At 41.7% G+C, this 21,066-nt stretch overlaps 1 protein-coding gene across 2 annotated transcripts in view; it reads right to left on the reverse strand.

The window, feature by feature from the left end:
• Nucleotides 1-21,066, reverse strand: part of GLB1 (galactosidase beta 1) — a 44,542-nt gene that overhangs the window by 1,852 nt on the left and 21,624 nt on the right. For both annotated transcript variants that reach the window (XM_066628453.1, XM_066628452.1), the window contains exons 5-15: nt 20,623-20,717; nt 19,403-19,583; nt 17,472-17,530; nt 15,332-15,453; nt 14,532-14,572; nt 13,695-13,807; nt 12,413-12,487; nt 11,742-11,831; nt 9,568-9,675; nt 4,859-4,990; nt 2,000-2,224 (exon numbers count right to left, since the gene is read on the reverse strand). In XM_066628453.1, coding sequence (XP_066484550.1) covers nt 2,000-2,224; nt 4,859-4,990; nt 9,568-9,675; nt 11,742-11,831; nt 12,413-12,487; nt 13,695-13,807; nt 14,532-14,572; nt 15,332-15,453; nt 17,472-17,530; nt 19,403-19,583; nt 20,623-20,717 — 1,241 coding nt within the window. The remainder of the gene's footprint in view (nt 1-1,999; nt 2,225-4,858; nt 4,991-9,567; nt 9,676-11,741; nt 11,832-12,412; nt 12,488-13,694; nt 13,808-14,531; nt 14,573-15,331; nt 15,454-17,471; nt 17,531-19,402; nt 19,584-20,622; nt 20,718-21,066) is intronic.

Consider the following 21,066-nt stretch of genomic DNA (forward strand, 5'->3'; position numbering starts at 1 on the left):
GTGGCACTGCAGCCCTGGGTACCAGGCAGCTCAAAATTGGGCTGTTTGTTCATTCCGTTGCCTGGAAACAGGACTCAAGTCTGCACTAGATCTTAAACTAGAATCCTGAAGGATACTAGCAAGGGATTAGGTCTGTCAACAACCAGCTCAGACAAGGGAATGAATGTTCCCTTCCCCTGAGGTGATGTCAGGAGCTGCTGATGACTGCCCAGTATCCACTGGATGCAACAGCAACCATTTCAGCACTGCTGTAGCCCTGGGCATCAATAGGCCAGATCAGGTCAGCAACCAAGTCAGGTTTGCTCACTTCCTTTGACTCTCTCTCTCTCACTCTCTCTCTCTTTCACACACACACACACACACACACACACACACACACACACACACACCCCACCCCACTCTTGGCTACACAGGAACTAGTTTCTTAAGTCAACTAATAAAAACACAAATACTTTCTCCTATTCTACATTTTAAACAGAAGGGAAGGTAAAATTGGAGAATACAATATTTGGATTCTGTTTCTCCCTCCAGCACCAATTCTCTGTTAAATCATAGATTCTGTGAAGCAGACCCAAATTTGACCTGAAGCTGTTTGAATAATTGGCACAGACTCGAGCAGTCTGATAAACTCAAGTTCTATTAAATCAGTGGGATCTGAACAAACAAGGGTGAACCGCAGACCAGATCATTGCAATGCATTCTGTGCAGGGCTGCCTTCAAGGACAACTCGAAAATGACACCAACCCACAATATCACAGCCAGGATGTTGACAGGGACTGGTTACAGGCCCCACCTTATACACCCAGACTCTTCAATACCATTTGGTAAAGAGGGAAGGAAGTCAGGAGATGTGCTTGAAATGGTTTAAAGCTCAGCAATCAAATTATGCAGCAAGCCTCTTTTCCAAAATGCTCTGACAAACATTTCATTTGCACATTTTAAGATCTATAGCTCAGCTTTTAAGTGTTAACTCTGGACAAAGATATTATCTTGCTCACTTTCCAAAAGATGCTAATGTGCTTCGACCTCAAATATGTCTTTATCTAAATAATCTCTTGTTGTGGCTTTTTCTGGCAGAACTTAAGCAGAATAACATAAATGCAGAACCTGTATTTTTTTCTCTACTACTTCCGCAAGAGGTTTTAGAAAAACTTTTGTGGTACCAGTTTAACTCCAGGTTACTGTTACTTTCTTGATCCAAGATTTAAAATACACTACAGAGCAATGTATGTATGTGTTGAATTCTACCATTCACACCACACTCAAAGCATAATAAAAGTACATCACAATAAAAACCACTCTTATAATACTCATAATACATAATACTCAGATTAAAAAGAGTATAATTTTAAAATGACTGTGTTGCAAAACATAGCCAATCAGGCTGCAGAGAAAGCAGCAGCAGGAGAAGCTTGGTGGTGAAATAGTTGGGATTGTGTGTAGTGGACCCAATTCTCCCTGCTACATTGGCCCAAGGGGACAGAGTAAATGAGTTGAGAAAGCAGCTACACCCAACACTTGTTTGTCCGATCAGGCAACTGAGTGTGGAGATGGCTGCAAGAACAAGGCTCATGCTGTCAGAGTGAAATGGCAAACAAGGAACTGAAGGCAATGTTGTTTCTTTCCACCATCAGTCAAGAGGCAGCCACTTTCCTGCCCTCTAGGTAGAAGTACTAGGCCAGATTTCCCATCATTACCAAGAGGGAGCAGGTACATCAGCAGATGTGACAGCCACTTTGAATTTCCATTGCTTTGGGGGTGTGGAGGAAAAATATACCAGGTTGATATTGTCACTGGCATCATGGATGAAGGAGCCCCACTCACCAGAGAGGGGCCTCCTATCAGTGACACTGGCTACTGTGCCTCAGTTGCAGGTTGATGCCTGTGGGCCCTCCTGAGATTCTGGAGCTGCTCCACAGAGCCAACCTTCAACATTGGCCCCAGTGTCTGAGAGGGTCAGAAATCATATTTGTCAAACTTGTCATGAAAAGAAACTTGCCTTTGTCCACCCAGAGAACTCAATATATGTGTCCTGAGGTAAATCAGGGATTCCACTAGGAATGGAAAAATTGCCAGTATAAAAAGTAGGCTCTTCATAGCTTGATATATTGCCATCAGACATTTTGTTACTGAGGCCTTGGTCCACTGCTCTGTCAATGTCCAGTGGATATATCTCCCAGTCAGTCAGTATGTCTTCACCAAGAGTCACATTTGAAACCAGACCCTGTGAATAGATTTCATACAAGCACAATCAGAGAGGCAAAAGGAGAAGCCAATTCTCTTAGAAGATGTTCATTGTTGGCTGTACTAAATATAAGGTTTAGATTGCAATATTCAGGAAGTCAATTCATTCAGTGGCAATCTGCCTTACTTTGCACCAGACGCATTAAGGGTTTTATTATAATTCATGATTTGTTTATTTTACTAAGCAACACAGAATATGACATTTCCCTTACAAAAAGAGAAAAAATAAATAAATCAGAAGTTAGACTCTGATCTGTAATTTTCTTCAGAAACACTGGAACATCATAGGAACACTTTGAAGAAAACTATAGTTAACCTCAATCAAGTAGAGAGTTTTTAGAGAGAAAATAGTTGTCATTCCTTTCTAATGGGTCACTGCACCTTTAAGTCTGATATTTCTTAGAGTTCAATATGCTGCAGGTACTTAGTATTGTGGTCACTAAAACTGCAGGAGAGGGGCTGTAGTTCAGTGGTAAAGCACCTGCCTTCCATGCAGAAGGTCCCAGTTTCTTCAAAAACAAAAAACACAGACGGTCCCAGTTTCAATACCTAGCATCTCCGTGGCCCTCCTCTTGCTCGACCAAAATAGCATGCTATTCAAATTCAAAAATAAAAATAGGTTTTAAAATGCTTAAAAATGACATCAATTTTCCAAAGTCAAGTAAAATGGGTTGGTTTCTTCTCTCCCTCCACCCCCACCGTAACAAGAAAAAAAATTGTTCTTCTTACAAAAAGTGCAAGTGAAAGATACCAGATTTTTAGCAACTTTTCCAAAGACTGTGTAAAAGCTTAAAAGCACATTTGATCAGAAGTTTACGTTAGAAAGCTTATATTGCTTATTTGACCAGGTGTGTCATGATTACAATCTGAACCTGCATTGGCGGATCATCTAAAAACTATAGTCCAGATTCAGAAAGTTACAGTTTACTACATAATCATATCCAACAAGTCTTTCTGAAACTCTTTCAAGGAGATCTTTGTTAGATAAAGTTAATCTAGGATTCTGATCTCACCTTTATGACAGGTTATGCTTCATGTGCACAAGTTTCCACATCCTGTGCAAGGAGCTGCAAACATTTGAGAACTAAACTTCTTCAAGTCAAACTATGCTGAATTCAAAAGGCTTTTGTAAATTTGTTCAACATACTAATGTTACAGAGAGCCTTTGTAAATCAAGCAGCAAAGGTTTTCAGCTTCTCTTCACATGAGACTAGCCATCTAACTTTCTCTGAATGATCCCTCTGGTTTGCAGGATCATAAGGAGAAACCACAGTTAACCAGGTTGGACATAAAAACATTAAATTATCAATAAAAAGCTATATAGTGTAGAACAAAAACAGTAAAGGCAAGCAATAGAAAAAAAATTAGGGGCCAGTGTGTATGAGCGCGCATGGGTGCATACTCTTCCCTTAAGCCTGGTTTTCTCCTTTCTGGGCAGCCCTGTGGAGGCAGCTGGGGAGGGTGGGACCACCTCTGCTGGGAGCACCAGGAGCTAAGTAATGGCAACTCACCAAGCTGTGTCTTACTCTCTGTTAACATCCACTTTTACATTTACAGTGGCTGAAAAAACTGCTAATGCAACCACAGGATTGGTTAATGGATACAGCAGACTATATTCATGTACAGAGATGAATATCCACACAGAGATTTCTCCATATGAGATCATGTGGAAGAAATAAGCACACGCGAGTTGGATCCAAGATGAATCATCTGGACTGCTTGCTCTTGTTTTGGAATAGGGAATCATGTTCTCATTCTTTTTGCTATGTAAACCATTTTGAAAACTTTTCGGTCAAAGAGCAGTATATAGTGTTTCAAACAAATATTTAATATTATATTTAACATTATATATTTATATTATAAATATATTATACATTATACATGTATATTTAACATTATATTCTGCTTCTGTACAAGACTGGTTCCCAAAACAGTTTTTAATCTGCTATAATGCCAGGCAGATTAGTAGAAACTGCAGAGCCAACATGGAACCAATGTAGGCTATAAGCTTCAAAAGAAGCCCCCCCCCCAAAGCAGGAAGCTATTCTACTACTATCCAGTAGCATCAGCAGGAACAGGAGAAACATAACTTCTCATTTGACAATCATGGAAATACCAGTCTATACCGCACCTTCTGGCCTACCTCAAGATACAACAAATGGAGAGGAGTGTCAGGGAGGCTTTTGCACAACTCCAGCAAGTCCACAAGGTGGTCTGCACCTTCCAAGCAACTGTTTACATTTCCAAAGGGTGACACTTTGAGATAACCTCTCCCCTTAGTACAATCCAGCACAATGTCAGCTGCACATTAGATTCAGTTCACCATGCAACCAAATTGAGCATAGAGTTAGACATCTAGTCTCAACCCACTTTTATCACAGGCACGTGCAATCTGTGGCATCAGAGTCTGCACTGCCAACCAAAAGCTGTGCTGGCACAAAAACATTTCTGTGCTGCACCATTTCCAGTCAATCTTTCTCCAAACTCTTCTCCCTTACTCTCATGTTGAACAAGCAAGATCATACATTGCAGACATACATCCACCAGTGCTAAAATCTTGTTTTGACTCATGGCTCAGCAGTTGTGGAATATACAGGGCACGTAAAAAATGTACCTTGAAGTCATTGTTGTATCTTCCATAATTTACTCGACCCATATTTTCTACCAGCATATCCAAATAAGCTCCAGCATTCCCAGTTATATTTAGTGATATTATATTCCATCTGTCAAGGACTCCCTGAGGAATCTATATAGACAAAATCAAAACGTTAAAAAAAGAAAATCCAAATCTAAAGCATGGCACCCTAAACAAACTGCTTGAACATGACTCTATTGTGTGTCTATTTTTAGATTTTTCTGAATTTTCATGAGAAAGTTTAGTAATACCATATACTCATAGGTTGATCACCAAGATGGGTCATTCAAAGGTATCAGTCACATTAATTTTTTTCTGAATACAAAATAACCAGTTATGGGGAAGTTTCAAGTCTCCCCCACAGTCAGGAAGTTAAAGTTTTCAGTATACTTTTGAGAACAAAAAAAGTAATGAAAAACATCTCACTGTATTCTTGGTATTCTGTTCTTTTTTTAAACGGTTAAAAAGAAAAAAGCGGAGGTTTGGAAAAAAGTGAGTAACAGATGAAATTGCCTCAAAGAGTCAGCATGGATAATACTTTATTGTCCAACAAGCACCCGTGTCTTGGTCCCTTCCCTCAGTGAGCCTAATTGTGTGCATGGACAGTTCGTCCAAATCATCCCTCTACAAACCTTTAGCAGCATCGTAGAGGGGTGGTGTAGAGGGGTGAACAAAGCACCACCACCTCAAATAAATCAGGGGGTTCCCCTTGTTAAGTTGTGGTTACGGACTGGAAAACTTTGACTTAGGGTGAAACAACTCATAAAAGGGAATTTCCCCCATAAGGAATAATTTAATAGGGGTTCATGGGGACTGTATGTACACGGAGGCCCTTCACTACAATTAAAGAGGGGAATTTTAATCCATAAAAATGGAATAAGGTAAGATAGGGGTTGTAGAGCTCTACCTTGGAATTTGGATTTACCCAGTCCTGTTTTGCTGGCAGACATTATCTCATATGCCTTTGCTGCGCAAGATTATGACTTGAGCAGTGGAGAGCAGGTCTAGAGAATGCCTATAAGCTCGAGAAAACAACCTCATTGAAAAGATAGGCTTCAGTGCATCCCAATAGTTTGGGGAAAAACAGATCTATTTTGGAGGGCATTTGGCCATAAACAGAAGTGGTGCTGTGAACATAGTTTAAACTCCATGTTTGTGCCATAACATGCTATTTGTAGTGACTTCAGGCTTTAATTGTCAAAACTTGCCTTTGGAGAGGAACAGTAAAAATGCTTTTGCTATTCTGACGTATTTTGTAGTTGCCACACAGCAAGGATTCCCAAGGTTGCATAAAGGGATGGGCAACCACAACATTCACTTTGTTTTTACTAGAATCCCAAGGCCATCTACATCAAAGGGTCTACATCAAAATAGGTTTAAGGGAGCAGACACAGAACTACAAAACAGGGTCCCTCCAAACACATGGTCAATGCAGCAATTTGCCTTCAGTACCAGCACAGAGGTCATGATCCTTTCACATAAAAATACACTGCTGTTTCTTCCCAGCACTCTAAAACGAGTGCACACACACACACTCCCTCAGTTCCCAAATCTGAATTTGTGTTAGCCCATAATTGTGACATATTTTGGACTTGGCAACTTCTGCACAAATCTCTACCATGCCATACATAAAGCAGGCCATACACTAATGCAGAACTATTAGAAAATTGAAAATGTATTTGAATATATTCTGACAGAGAGAACACCACTCAAACCTGGTTCAGATGACCCAACAAACAAAACCACAGATTGTTGGTGGGGAAGTCTATGCCGTTGAAGACTATGCATGCTTTTCACCCCTTCCCTTCTCAATATTGGCGCAAAACTCTAGCATTGAGTTACGTGAAACAGCTCCATATGTTGTCAGACCTTGGAGCCATTTAACAGTGATTTACAAACCATAGCTAAACCAGAATGTGAACCCAAGATTGACAGCCCAATCCTGAGCTGCTCAGTGCATGGGGCTGCTGCAGCATCCTAAGTGCTATTTGGGCAGCGCCGACGGCTCCTCGGGGGAAGGGGACTTTTGACCCGATCCCGCGGGTAAGGCACGTAGCCCTGCAATGGGGCTACTTGATTCTATGGCAACCCTTGGGTCACTGTAGAACCAAGAGACCCTGTGTCAGGCCAGTGGCCCAACATGGAGGCTCAGGGTCCGGTCCCACCTCCCTCCCAACACCTTGGCATGAATCTTCCCTGCCCTCCGCCCACTTCAGAATACCTCCTCCCTGCCTCCTCACATGTCCACCTACCTCTCCACCACCCAGTAGTCCACATGACCACTGATCAGCAGAGCACTGGTGATCCACCAGCGCTGGCCTATGCTGAGCTAAGCTAGCACCGGCACTCCGCTGGCGCTAGGGCCTCACAAACATGCCTTACAGCACGTTTGCAACAATGCATGCCAGCGGTAAGTCGGTACGCCCTGTTTAGGATTGGGCCGTAAATGCTAGTTTAACGTCCTGATTTGACTTGTTGGCAACCTTCAGTCTCGAAAGACTATGGTACTGCGCTCTGAAAGGTGGTTCTGGAACAGCGTCTAGTGTGGCTGAAAAGGCCAATTCAGGAGTGACAATCCCTTCCACACCGGGAGCAAGTGCAGTCTGTCCCTGGTCTGTCTCCCTGGCTATGGGCCTTCCTTCTTTGCCTCTTTGCCTCAGACTGTTGGCAAAGTGTCTCTTCAAACTGGGAAAGGCCATGCTGCACAGTCTGCCTCCAAGCGGGCCGCTCAGAGGCCAGGGTTTCCCACTTGTTGAGGTCCACTCCTAAGGCCTTCAGATCCCTCTTGCAGATGTCCTTGTATCGCAGCTGTGGTCTACCTGTAGGGCGCTTTCCTTGCACGAGTTCTCCATAGAGGAGATCCTTTGGGATCCGCCCATCATCTATTCTCACGACGTGACCGAGCCAACGCAGGCGTCTCTGTTTCAGCAGTGCATACATGCTAGGGATTCCAGCACGTTCCAGGACTGTGTTGTTTGGAACTTTGTCCTGCCAGGTGATGCCGAGAATGCGTCGCAGGCAGCGCATGTGGAAAGCGCTCAGTTTCCTCTCCTGTTGTGAGCGAAGAGTCCATGACTCGCTGCAGTACAGAAGTGTACTCAGGACGCAAGCTCTGTAGACCTGGATCTTGGTATGTTCCGTCAGCTTCTTGTTGGACCAGACTCTCTTTGTGAGTCTGGAAAATGTGGTAGCTGCTTTACCTAAGCATTTGTTTAGCTCGGTATCGAGAGAAAGAGTGTCGGAGATCGTTGAGCCAAGGTACACAAAGTCATGGACAACCTCCAGTTCATGCGCAGAGATTGTAATGCAGGGAGGTGAGTCCACATCCTGAACCATGACCTGTGTTTTCTTCAGGCTGATCGTTAGTCCAAAATCTTGGCAGCCCTTGCTAAAACGATCCATGAGCTGCTGGAGATCTTTGGCAGAGTGGGTAGTGACAGCTGCATCGTCGGCAAAGAGGAAGTCACGCAGACATTTCAGCTGGACTTTGGACTTTGCTCTCATTCTGGAGAGGTTGAAGAGCTTTCCATCTGATCTGGTCCGGAGATAGATGCCTTCTGTTGCAGTTCCAAAGGCATGCTTCAGCAGGACAGCGAAGAAAATCCCAAACAAGGTTGGTGAAAGAACACAGCCCTGCTTCACGCTGCTTCGGATGTCAAAGGGGTCTGATGTGGAGCCATCGAAGACAACAGTGCCCTTGATGTCCTTGTGGAAGAATGATGCTGAGGAGCCTGGGTGGACATCCAATCTTGGGGAGAATCTTGAAGTGGCCATCCCTGCTGACCAGGTCAAAGGCCTTCGTGAGATCTATGAAGACTATAAAGAGTGGCTGTCGTCGTTCCCTGCATTTTTCCTGCAGTTGTCTAAGGGAGAATACCATATTAGTGGTGGACCTGTTGGCTCGGAATCCGCACTGTGATTCTGGATAAACACTCTCTGCAAGTACCTGGAGCTTCTTTAGTGCAACTCGGGCAAACAACTATTTGACTATATTTTGACTATTTTGACTATATTGACTATTGAATATTTTGACTATTTTGACTATATTTTGACTATAGTTTATAAATCACCATTAAACTGCAATTCTAGGGTTGGACAAAATATGGAGCTGTTTTACCTAAGGATGCCAGTGATGCACAGTCAGGGGAAGTAAGGGGAAAAGGGTGCATATAAACTGAAAAGGGGTCAAGTCACATTCCCAAGCCAACCAACTTGGTTGTTTTGAGTTGCCTGAACACGGCTACAACATCCAACTATTACTGAATGCATGGAAGAGACACTACAGATCAAATCACCAGAGATGAAATCCTCAGATAATCTGACCTCACTTGAAATACTGTTCTTGTCAATGGATGCTGTTCTTGTCAAAAAAAAAAAAAAACAGCTGGAAGACATCGAGTGATAAGATACAGGTTGTATCCAAAGAAACTAAATCCTAAGTACCACTGAAATCAGAAGATGAGCCCAGTTAGTCATAACTAACTTGTTTCATTTATTTCAGTGGTGCTTAGTCAGAATTCACTTTATTTGGATATAATCTTCAGTGATTTACATGCATGTGTGAATTAGTCCAGTGCCAGTTGTAGATGCATCAGATGTTTAACAAAATTTAAAAATATACATAAGAGCAGACAAAATGCCTAAAGTTGCAACTGCAGTCACAAGGAAGTTGTAAGTTCTGCCCTTACCCCATCCACAGAGACATAGCCACGATCATGAATTCCATGTGATGAGAGTAGGGTTTTTTCACTACAGTTTCTTGGTAGCTTAGTTCTATATAGTACATACCCAAAGTACTAGAACAGGAAGTGAGAGAAAACAATTAGAATTGATGCTGATATATGACTTATTCTGACTTAACAGTACCAAACATATATAAGCAGTGGCTCTCAAACTTACCAGAGCCATGACCTGCACTGGAGAGTGCTGCCTTCGCAACCCACCGTGGGCCTCCGAAATGCCTTTGGATACCATCAGAAGTGACCCAGAAATTACTTCCAGAGGCTTTCCAAGGCCTGTGGAGGCTTCTGGAGACCGTTCCAGGTCCGGCACAACACAGGAGCGGCCTCTGGAAGTGGGCTGCAACTCAGAAATGGCCTCAGTTGCATCCGTTTGGCTTCAAATTGGAGCCAAACAGAAGCAAAGGCAGGTAGGCCCAACTTGTGACACACCTGGCCTTGAGCCTACAGTTTGAGAAGTGCTGCTACATAGCAAAATAGTAAACACGCTGGTTTTAAAAACTCAGACTAAAGTCAAGAGGGTTACATGGGTCTTTAAAGGTTCAGTTTATTTTAATTCAGAGCACTGGCCATGCTACTCCTTGACTCAGTATTCACAGGTTTCATGCTTTAACTAACTACAAAGGTCTTAATTACAGTGAGGGTTATCAAGACAACTAGATAGGAGACCTTATAGATCCAAGGATGCAAGTATTGAGCACATGAAACAATTCTGTTGTCTTACCCCTCTCAAAAAGTTCTCAAACATTTTCTTCTTATACGAGTATATCTCCTAAAGTTTCTTCCTGTACTGCACAATTTCTTGCTCCTTTCTCTGAAATTTCTCTACCTTTCCAGCATCTCCTTCTATTGGTGAGGAAGATGCAAGAAAGATAGCAAAATTTCTTTAAAAAGAGATTTCACAAAGACTGTTTCATGAGAAAAAGCTACAAGTAGACTTTTCCTTGTGAAACATCTTTTTCCTTATATCTATCCCTCCTTCTCTCCTCAAAAGTCCTTTCAGATACTATTACCCACCCATTGGGATCAGGGCAAGCCTACTCACCAAAGGACCCTTTCTCTCAAACTCCATGTCTAACCATCTAGCTCCTCAAACCATATACTTGCCCACAGGGCATTCACACTGAATCATCAAGCTCCTACAAAAACAAACAGGATTCTACCTTCCTGCTAGTACTGCTCCATATTGCCTTCCCAAAGTACCTTTCCTACTGGTTTTCATAACCCAGGAGTTCCTAAAGCGTGCACACTCACAGGGACACTGCAGGATGTCCCTGGTGACCCCTCCTACCTGGACTCCCAGGCACCACCATGTCAATTTACCTGAAGAACACAGATGGCCTCTAGATATCATATCACCTCAATCCAGACTGGCCTACAGGAATGTTCTAATAATGAAAGCTGCAAACCTGCATCAGAAGCCAAATTCTCTGCTCTTTGGGAAAGCATAACTCTCTAGGAGTTTGAAAAGCACAGTAAGTCCTTGTGGCTGCGGGGAGAAGAAAGCGGGGGCAGGGAGAAGGTAGTAACGCGATCCCCAGGATCGCGCCGCTCAGGGGGGCTGCAGGGACTGGGATGCACTCACCAGTCCCTGCAGCATTGTCCTGGGGGTGCGGGGAGCCCTGTGCAAGCACCTGCAGGACTCCCCAGCTGGTTTGAAGTGAAAGCAGAGGGATCGCAAAACTGGAAGTGGAGCGCGATCACTCTACTTTCACTTTGAACCAGGGCTCCCCATACCCCTAGTACAATGCTGCAGGAACTGGTGAGGGCATCCCAGTCCCTGAAGCCCCCCTGAGTGGCGTGATCCTGGGGATTGTGTCGCTGCCTCCTGCCTGTCTCCCCCCCTCCCCCCGCCCCTTAAGGAGGCAGAGGCCAGGGCCTTCAGGTTGGGGCTCCGTGATAACACAGTCTGAAAACCTCTGGCACAGAATATACCAACATCTTCCTAAATTGCTTACCAAGCTTGACTCCAGAAACTACAGTAGTGGATGAAGCAGCAAGTCAAATTCACAGCATATGCAGGATGATTTGTTTCATATACAGAATTCTCTTTGGATGGCTTATGACAGTGAATAAAATGCATAACGTACAGACTCAAAACTGCTCCAAGACCAATTTTTTACCTGCTTTACTTGAACAAATGTTAATGGATAGGTGCTTTTAACTGGTCCAGATGGTGAGAGGTCATCCAGAAAGTCCTTCACAGTCCCCACCTATAATGCAGAAGAGAAAGGCTACCATTTGCAACTAAAATTAGAGGCATGAAGCAGAGCAACAATCTTAAATCATGCTCATACTTTTACGGGTGAAAAATTCATGTCTCGAAGTTCAAATTCACAAATTATAACAACAGTTCACAGAGTAAATAGCTCAGTTACAAATTGCCAAAAAACCAACATTTCCCCTTTGGTATCCAAGCCAAACAATTCACTTTATGCACATGAAAATTAATCTATAACACTGGTTCCCAAATTGGTGGGTTGAGACCCACCACGGGAACTGGAAGAAGGTCATTTCCCCTTAAGGGGAATGGCCCAGAAATGAGTACCCCGATGGTACCGCAGTAATCTCAGTGCTGCCAGGAACAAGGGGCTTTTAAACTTAACTGGAGGGCAACGTTGGCCTTCTGCAGGGTCCACAGAGCTCAAAACCCCCACTGTGGGCCTCTGTGCTGCTGTAAACAGTGCTTATCTCTGATCAGAAGCCACAAAAACTGAAAGTCGCTGCCCCCCTCCCTTCCATCACAAAGACTTACCTAGTTCCCAACTATATAGTACAATATATATTTGTTTACCTTCTCCAGAGCAACTTCTCCATAGGCAAACTTGGGTGTTGTTGGAGGTATAGGTCCCACAGGTAATTTCTTGTACTATGATGATAACACAAAAAGAAAGGACCCATTTTGAAACCTCAGGTGACCAACACTTTCACTTTCATTTTACAATCCAGGATTGTAACTGATGTTGATCAGTGTTAACTGATGTTATGTAAAGACTGTCTGGCAACACTTGACTAGTGCTCCAAGGTCATCTTCTGCTTATACCATTAGTGTTTTAAATGTCTAGCAAGATTAAATGACTTAATTTGAGGCATTTATATCCAACCTTTTCTTTTGTGATGTCAAACCATTTTGTGAACTTTTTCCCTTATAAGGCAGTAAAGTATTCATAATGCTAATAATCCATATGCCTCAATGAGCACCTCCTTCCCTATATGCCATCACAACCATCACACCAGGACCAAGTGGTTTCTCAATATCACCCTTTTGTTCAATAACCTACCCTCAAACATTTTGATCTAACTTAGCTTTGTGTCACTGGATTTCAACAAGTAAGAAGTAGCCAAAGTATGGTCAATTCACTATAATGAACTTGTGAAAGCTTCTTCCCCACTCTGGTCTATGGTGCCCATGAGGTGAAAGGGGAAGGGTTTCAGAATTTTGGCCAGTGGAATACAGGCCTTAAGTTGCCCTACCCTAGGCTGAGTTATGACAGTCTACTAACCCTACTCAACTGAATCAGGCTGCCACAACCTCAAAATATATCAACGAACAACTTTCAATTCCTGTAGTAAGCCAGAAGCCAAGGCAGCACAGAACAAAATATACCCGCAATGTTTTACTACAGGGATCTCCAAACTTTTCAGCACGAAGGCCGCATCGTGTATCACAGTGTCAAAGGCCAGAAAATAAATAAATAATAAATATGTGGAGGACCGAGGTGCTGAGAGTTTGATTGAATACAATAAGTGGGTGGGGGTGGAAGGAGGAAGGGAGTAGAGGGCAAAACCAACTTGCACAGGAAGAGGGGGAATTTATTTTGGAAAAGCTTGGGATATACTGCTCCCAACCATTAGAGGTGCTGAATGGAATGGAATTATTCCATTGCATTACATTCAGCACCTCTAGTGGCTGAATGCAGTTTATACCAATGCTAGGGGACCTGGAAGTGCTTCTTTCCAGCGGTTTTTAACCCCAAGAGGCTAGGAAACTGCACAGGCCAGATAAAATTCTCCAGAGGGCCACATTTGGCCCTCCTGGTCAGAGTGTGGAGAACCCTGTTTTAGTAGGAACTCACCATGCCAATGACTTCCCTGATGGCAAAATACTTTTCTGTGAGATCTCCTGCTTCACTGAGTGGGGCATCATAATCATAACTAGTAGGCTGCGGCAAATAGGGCATATTGGCTCCTATAAAAGAAAAAAAATACCAAGCAGAACAAGATATTTGTTCTTTTCATGTCACATCAGTTTTCCACTGTGTTGAGAAAACGTTCAAAGGTGGAAGGACCTTTGATTGCACTCCAAGGTCACATGTAGATAAAAATATGAGGAATATTTGCAGATTTGGCGCTCTGGACAATGCTGGTTCTTTCACTAAGGAAAGATCAAATAAATGCTCACAGGAAGATTGCCTCACCTCAGTATTCAGAGGTTGACTTTGAACCTGAAATACTTCTCCTCTCCAACTACTACCTTCATATAAGCACTGGATACCAGGTATTAATAGAAATATATTCTTCTTCTTCTGAATATTCCTTTGTTTTGATTCTCTAAAGCAGTCTGTGGCTACCCACAGTATGGTAAAGACTTCCTTCTATCACTTCTACATTTAATGCCATTCTGTTTCAATTAATGTTTCCTTGCTCCTCTTTGCATTGTTTTTAGAAGAGAATAGATTCCAATGTCTTCTGAATTACCAGTCTCATATCCTATTTTTCCCTCCTTTACAATGTGGTGCTACACATGTGTACTCAGAAGTAGGTCCCATTGTGTTCAATGGGGTTTACTCCCAGGTACATGTTTATAGGACTGCAGCCTTAAAAGCAGAAACAACTTCAGTATTGACAGCATCAGAACCAGCCTGATTAAATAATGAGCATTTTGTAAAATGCATACACCATACACTTCTTACCATTCCAATAGCCAAAGTTGGTCCCTCCTATGAACATGTACCTGGAAAGAGAGCCAAATAACCATTCAAGAATGCCACACCAGATACTCCCAAGTTTGTTTGTTTTTTAATTACCAGTACATCTTGTTCTCTCACTTCTCATTAGGGAGGCACTTGACAACATAATTTAAAATAAAGCCAAAAATAAAAAATACAGCTGTTTTATTCTTGTATTAAAGTAGCAGCAGACAAAAACACCAAAATTTAGAGAGGAAAGTTAAGTGACACAAAAGGTCTTCAGCTGGTGCCAAAACTGAAACAGTATCAGTGCTGATTTCACCTCCTCTAGGAGGGAGTTCCTTAATTTTGAGCATCAACTAAATAGGCCTTGTTAGTAAAGCTGTAGGGGGGGAACTCATTCACAACAGAGATGAACTACACAAAGAGCTTTATATATACAGCACAATAAGAGCAAGACAAGTCATAGCCACTTGCGCAAGGAGACGTAAAATAACAAGAAAGGGGAAAAGCCAAAGAGAAGTCTAACCAAGGTAGGAGACAGCGACCCAAAAAGCCATTAAACTAGGAACTGAATAGGTAACATCACCCCCTACTGGAGGGGGATGAACCCATAGACCCACCCCACTGTTAATGTGCAGATCTAGCTCACATGCAGTCACTCTTTCAACAGGCCTTTTAGGTGTTGCTGCCAGAGGAACATGCAGAAGGGCTCTCTCTGAAGATCTTAGGGGATGAGCAATTTCATGAGGGGGGGATTTTAGATGCAAGCATCTAATTTAAATAGATGTTGATGAACTTACATGTTAACACTAGCACCATGTGCCAGGATTTCACTAAGGGTTTTAGCTATAATTGAGGATGAAACAACCGAATGACGGTGACCCCAGTGATCCAACCAGCCAGTATAAAACTCAGAATTGACCTGTAAGGAGAATGAAGACACAAATGGAATATGGTCTGATCATAATGGAAATACAAGCTAGATATTAACAGCTGCAACAAACAGCAAACAAAAAGGTCTATTTTACCCTGAACTTAATTATACAACCCTTGCATTGCCAAAAGTTCATCTGGCCTACACATTTTCCTTTCAAAGTGACCAATAAGCTGTTTCTGAGAAGCTTATAACAGAGGAGTATCATCTCTGGTAACACAGGCCTACAAAATTGAGGGTCAGAAAAGTTTTTCCCAAACTTTATGGTGTTTTGATATGAATTTGGGGTGCTGATTCCAAAAATGGCATCTGTTTTGCCCTATCACGTCTAGTTTTGGAGATATAGTATAGCCTCATTAGTGAATGGTTCAAGCAGCTTCCTCATGAGGAAGCTATGGTATAAGCTTCCTCATGAGGAAGCTGCTTGAACCATTCACTAAAGAGGCTGTGCCGTCTCCAAAACTAAACGTGATAGGGCAAAACAGATGCCATTTTTGGAATCAGCACCCCAAATATACCAAGGAATTGGTGTAACGTTTAAGGAAGCAAAATGTGTGTTGGCCTGTGTAATAGAAATGTTTCGCTATAATGGCTAACAGTAAAATATAGTCTTCATGAATCTGCCTAATCCTTTTAAAAAGCAATCTGGGCTAGGGAGCATAATATCCTCTTGGGACAATGTGCTACCTGAAGAATTAACTCTGCTTTTGCAGAGGAAATCTCACTAACTTCTTAGGATTCCTTGAGAATTTCAACAGGCCAACAGGTGAGAGGATTTATTAATAAAACTAAATTATCACCTTTCTGCCCAAGCGCATTCAAGGCATCATACAATAAAAATAGTGCAATTCAGTGGATTGCCAAAAACATCTACAGTTGCAATTTTAAGAATTTTAAACATTCATGATGACGAATGCAGTCACCACATAGTAGCTCCACTTACAACTTCCATGAAGTTGTAATCATGGCATCATGATTACATGACCATAGCATCATGGAAGTTTTGGGTTTTAGTTCCACATCTGTCCCGCCACTCATTGTACAGTTTTATCCTGGTCATGACTCTCAAGTTCAATTCCCTACCTGTTAAATGATAAACAAAGTTCTATTGATTTGGGGGTGGGGGTGGGGAGAAGGGAGGGATTATAAGTAACTGAAAATTAAATGACTCAAGAGGGACCTGAAACAAATACATATTTCCCTAAGGCTAACATCTACTTCTAGGGATCAAGCAAGCCAAATTTTCTCTGTCTACTTCTCCACATTCTACTATTGGTCTCTCATTCTGCCCACCCTCTCATCTCAGTATGCTGAAATGCTTATCACCGGAACTCCCAATGGCCTCAGAACTGCTCTATTTTCCCACTCTCTAGAATTGGTTATGAATGTTTCTATGGCACATTGTTGATTGTGTTGTTGATTGTGCAAGGGAGTGGCCAACACTGAGCAGGTCTCCCTTCAGGCAGGAAACTGGACTATGATGTGAACTGAAAGAGATCTGTTTTCTGCCCACTATCTGCACAGGTATCCCTCCCTGTCCTCTCTAATTTTAGGTCTACTTGAACCAGTTACTCAATTGCTTAGCATTTGGACAAAGGAACTCATGACTACTAGCATTTGAAGACAATCAGAAGGATATTCAACTAGCACAAATATAAATAAATGCTGAAGTCAACTATTAAAAAATTACTCTTTACCCAACACAAATTTTCCCACCCATATATGCTCAATTCCCACAATTTATCATCCTTGTTGCAAGGTATTAAACTCTTTTGATGTTTCCAGAACAGCAAAGATAATAACTTATTAAAAGTATTTACATACACAGCTTTTGAACAAAAAAATTCACAAAGTCATTCACAGAGAAAATCAAATAACTAAATGGCTCCCTATCCCAAAAGGACTCACAATCCAAAAACTTTATTACTATCACATTACTACACTGTTATTTACTCAGATCAGCAGTAATGCATGCACATTAGAAGGGGGGGAAAAAGGACTCATACCAAAGGACCTTTCGGCTCACTGTGTCTCTGAACTAAAAATGCCGCTGTGACGTTATTACCTGAAAATCAATGAAATGAGTTAAACCTACTTTGTATGCTGCCATGTCTTCTATTACTATTATTTCCCCCTGTTCCTAAGCAGGTTTTCTGGCATATACATTAACATTTTATAGCCTATTCAACAGAGTTGGTCTCCCATGATAGGAATTTTACAAATGACTGGGATTTTACATTTTATACACTTAAAAGACACTGAAAAACATGAACAAGAAGCAGTCCAGTATGACAGATCATCTTCTAAGAAATGATGAACTAGTTCAAGGTATATAATTGAAGGGAAACTAAAAGGAAAAGAGGCAGGCTCAGAAAAAACAACATAATATCAATTTTTAAAAAGGAAATGATTTGCATAAAACAGAGGAAACATTTTTGAACCAAAATCTAGAGAGATGACACATGCTTTTATGGAGCATTCATTCATATGACGTGTTAATAAGTTTGACCTGCGTGGGATCTGAGCTTCCTCAATCTTTTTTAAAGCAAAGAAATCCAGCCCAATCCACTTTGTGAACAAAAAGGCTGGAGCCACTCAGAACACCGGTGGAGGCTTTAAACCAGTATGGCATTTGCTGACCTCCGCAAACATCACTGACAGGCACATTTACAGCATTCTTCAGCATGCTGAACCTTAAAGAATTTTAATGAATACAAATAGCGTGATGTGTGTGTGTGTGTATTTTAAGCTGTGCTTAAAACAAACATTGTTCTTAAAACACTGTGCTTAGAACATTATGTTCTGTCAATATCATGAATTTAAAAATACAGTCTCGGGAAAAGCTGAATGCTGTAATAATCTTCCAGTCTTCCTTGGAAGATTCATAGATACTTTTCTTTTTCCCCATAAAGAATTTCCATTTTTGCCATCATTTAATATATTATTCGCCAATTCTCTCTTCCATTTTGGCTTCCAAGATTAGCTTCAAGTTGCCTGTTCTTTAACTCACTGTACCAGAGACACTTTTTCAGTGGTGACACTATTTCTATGAAATTTATTTCCTAAAGAGATCAGACTCTCCTAATTTATTTCCTAAGGAGATCAGACTCTCCCTCACTGTCTTTAGAGAATAGTTAAGAATGCTCCTCTTTCAGATGGCTTTTTATAGTGCTGTAAACTTACTTTTAACCTCTAGTATTTTTATTTGCAGTTTATTTTGTTCCTTTCTTTTATTGTTCTTGCAATAGTTTTCATTTAACTTATTCTTATTTGTTTTGTTCTAAGGATTATATAGGTCACTTTGTTAATGAATGAAAAGCAGGATATAAATATATTAAAACAAATACTTAAGAATAACTTGGAACATATTTTTGATGGGAAACCATACTTATTTATCAATATCTACAGAAGGGAGAAAAAGGAGGAACTTTTGAAAGTTCAACTTTCACTGTATAATTAGATTCTGCACATCTCATTTTGGAAATGAGGACATGGCTAAAACATTTCAAAGGATATTCTCCCTTATTAACATACTGAAGCATTTTTTGTTCATAGGAAGTTTTGTTGTTGATCATTTGTTTTTACTTTATGCTTTATTAATCACACAATTTCAGTACTGGCACCACGTTGAAAAGTCTTGTACGGCTCCTCCACGGTGCCCCTTGATGGTGCAATTAGTGCTACTACTGCCATCAGTGCAGAGGTCAGCCTTGTCAGGTGAGCCAGGGACCAAGTTTAGGGAGCTTTTCCCCCCTTGAAGAACTGGCAAAGCTTCACGTTTTCTGCCACCTCCTCATTTCAGGGGATTAACAATTACACCAACTCAAATAACTCCACTTATACGATACTGAAAAATATTAACTGCCCATTTCCGAATACTGAGGAGCTTTCTCCCAAAGAAGTTTGCACAGAACTGCAGCCTAAGGGTGTCATCAACCTGGTCCAAAATCCACTGTTGAATAAAGGCCTTGAAGAGCACCACAACGCAGAAGAGATTTGCTTGCACCATCTGTGGTAAACAACACCACTTCATTTCCAAGATGCTGACGAAAAAGTTTCTGCAGATAACGAAGGTAATCAAAATCGCAGGCGAAGTAACTCCCATATTCATTTTCAACCTGACAAATCGAAAGAACACATTCAAAATTAAAGGAAAAGATGATAAATGATCAGTATGAGACTTTAATAGACAGAAGATTAAAAGTGCACAGACAGTGAAAGAACATTGTGTAATGGAATAAACTTTTCACTCTGAAAACTGTCCCGTATTAGCTCTAAAGAAAACCTCCCAAAACCATAACCTCTCCCCCCTCCCCAAAAATACTCAAGAGCAAATGGTCTTTCCATAGTGTAAAATCTCTCCTGTGTGGTTTCGTAGAAATTCTGAGGCCACATTTTTCCAAAACCATACAACCGCAGAAAAATTTGTAGCATAGTTTTTCCAAAACTTGCTAACCACATTTGGGTTGCAATCCTATGGGAGCAAGCTCCATTGAACTCAATGGGGCTTACTTCCGAGTAGAAATGCATAGGATTGCACTATAAATTCCCTTTTACCATGAGGGGAAAAAAGACAGTTGTAGAGTTAAATATGTAGCAAAGTGATTAAGGGCGCAATCCTTAACGCACCTTATGCCGGCCCAAGTCCCCAGTTATGCTAGATTCCAAACTCTGTCCCCGCGGAGAACAGAGCAGCCTCAAGCCGCTCCGCTCTCCTCGGACTTGCGCCACGTCCAGAGGTGGCGCAGGTCCGAGGAGACCCATTAGGGCAAGCAGCCCTTACCCAGGGGTAAGGGGAAGAGCTTCCTCTTGCCCCTGGCTGAGCCACTGCAACCAACAAACCTGCGTTTGATGCAGCACAAGCTCCCTGGCTTGCCTGCTCCAGCGCAGGTTTGGATTGCACCCTAAGAAAGTATACAGACATAGTATTTTTTAATGTTAATTTTTTTCATGTCTCTTTACCAAACATCTGTCTTCCAAGCATCATTCAAAAGGAAGCAGAGATCACCACAGAGAGTCATACCATCAACAATCTTTCAAAGGGAGGGAACTTTAGGCATGACAATCCTAGCGTAGAATATTAGAGGCATTCAGACTGTTCTAAAAAAAATCTTGCTTGAAACCAACAGTACTCATTTGATGGACATATAATGTTACCTGGACCATAATGATTGGTCCTCCATTCTGATAAAGGAGAGGTTTCATCTTTGGCAGTAAGATACCCATCCACCTTCCTATAGCTGCTAAATAATCTGGAAAAAAAATAGGAAATACGAAGAACATGCACATACTGTACATGAAGTTGTTAGAAAAAAATGCTCATTGAGGATATTTGATATAAAAAAGGGTTCAATGCATGATTGAAAACAAATAATCAGGAATGCTAATGGAGAAAAAAGGCTTTCATCTTTTCTCATAGGGAAGTCTTGCCAATCATCTCCTTTTCCAAATATGCAGTCTCCCACAATTCTATCTTGGATCCTTGGCCACTATTCCAGAGGGTCAGACAGGACTTCATGCCTTACTTCATTTAGGGAGGTTTCTCCTAATCACGATCATGATAGCTAAGGGACATTGATCAGAATGGAAGGCTGAACCACT

The sequence above is a fragment of the Tiliqua scincoides genome, chromosome 5 (genome assembly GCF_035046505.1).
Source record: "Tiliqua scincoides isolate rTilSci1 chromosome 5, rTilSci1.hap2, whole genome shotgun sequence".
NCBI classification, from domain to species: Eukaryota; Metazoa; Chordata; class Lepidosauria; order Squamata; family Scincidae; genus Tiliqua; species Tiliqua scincoides.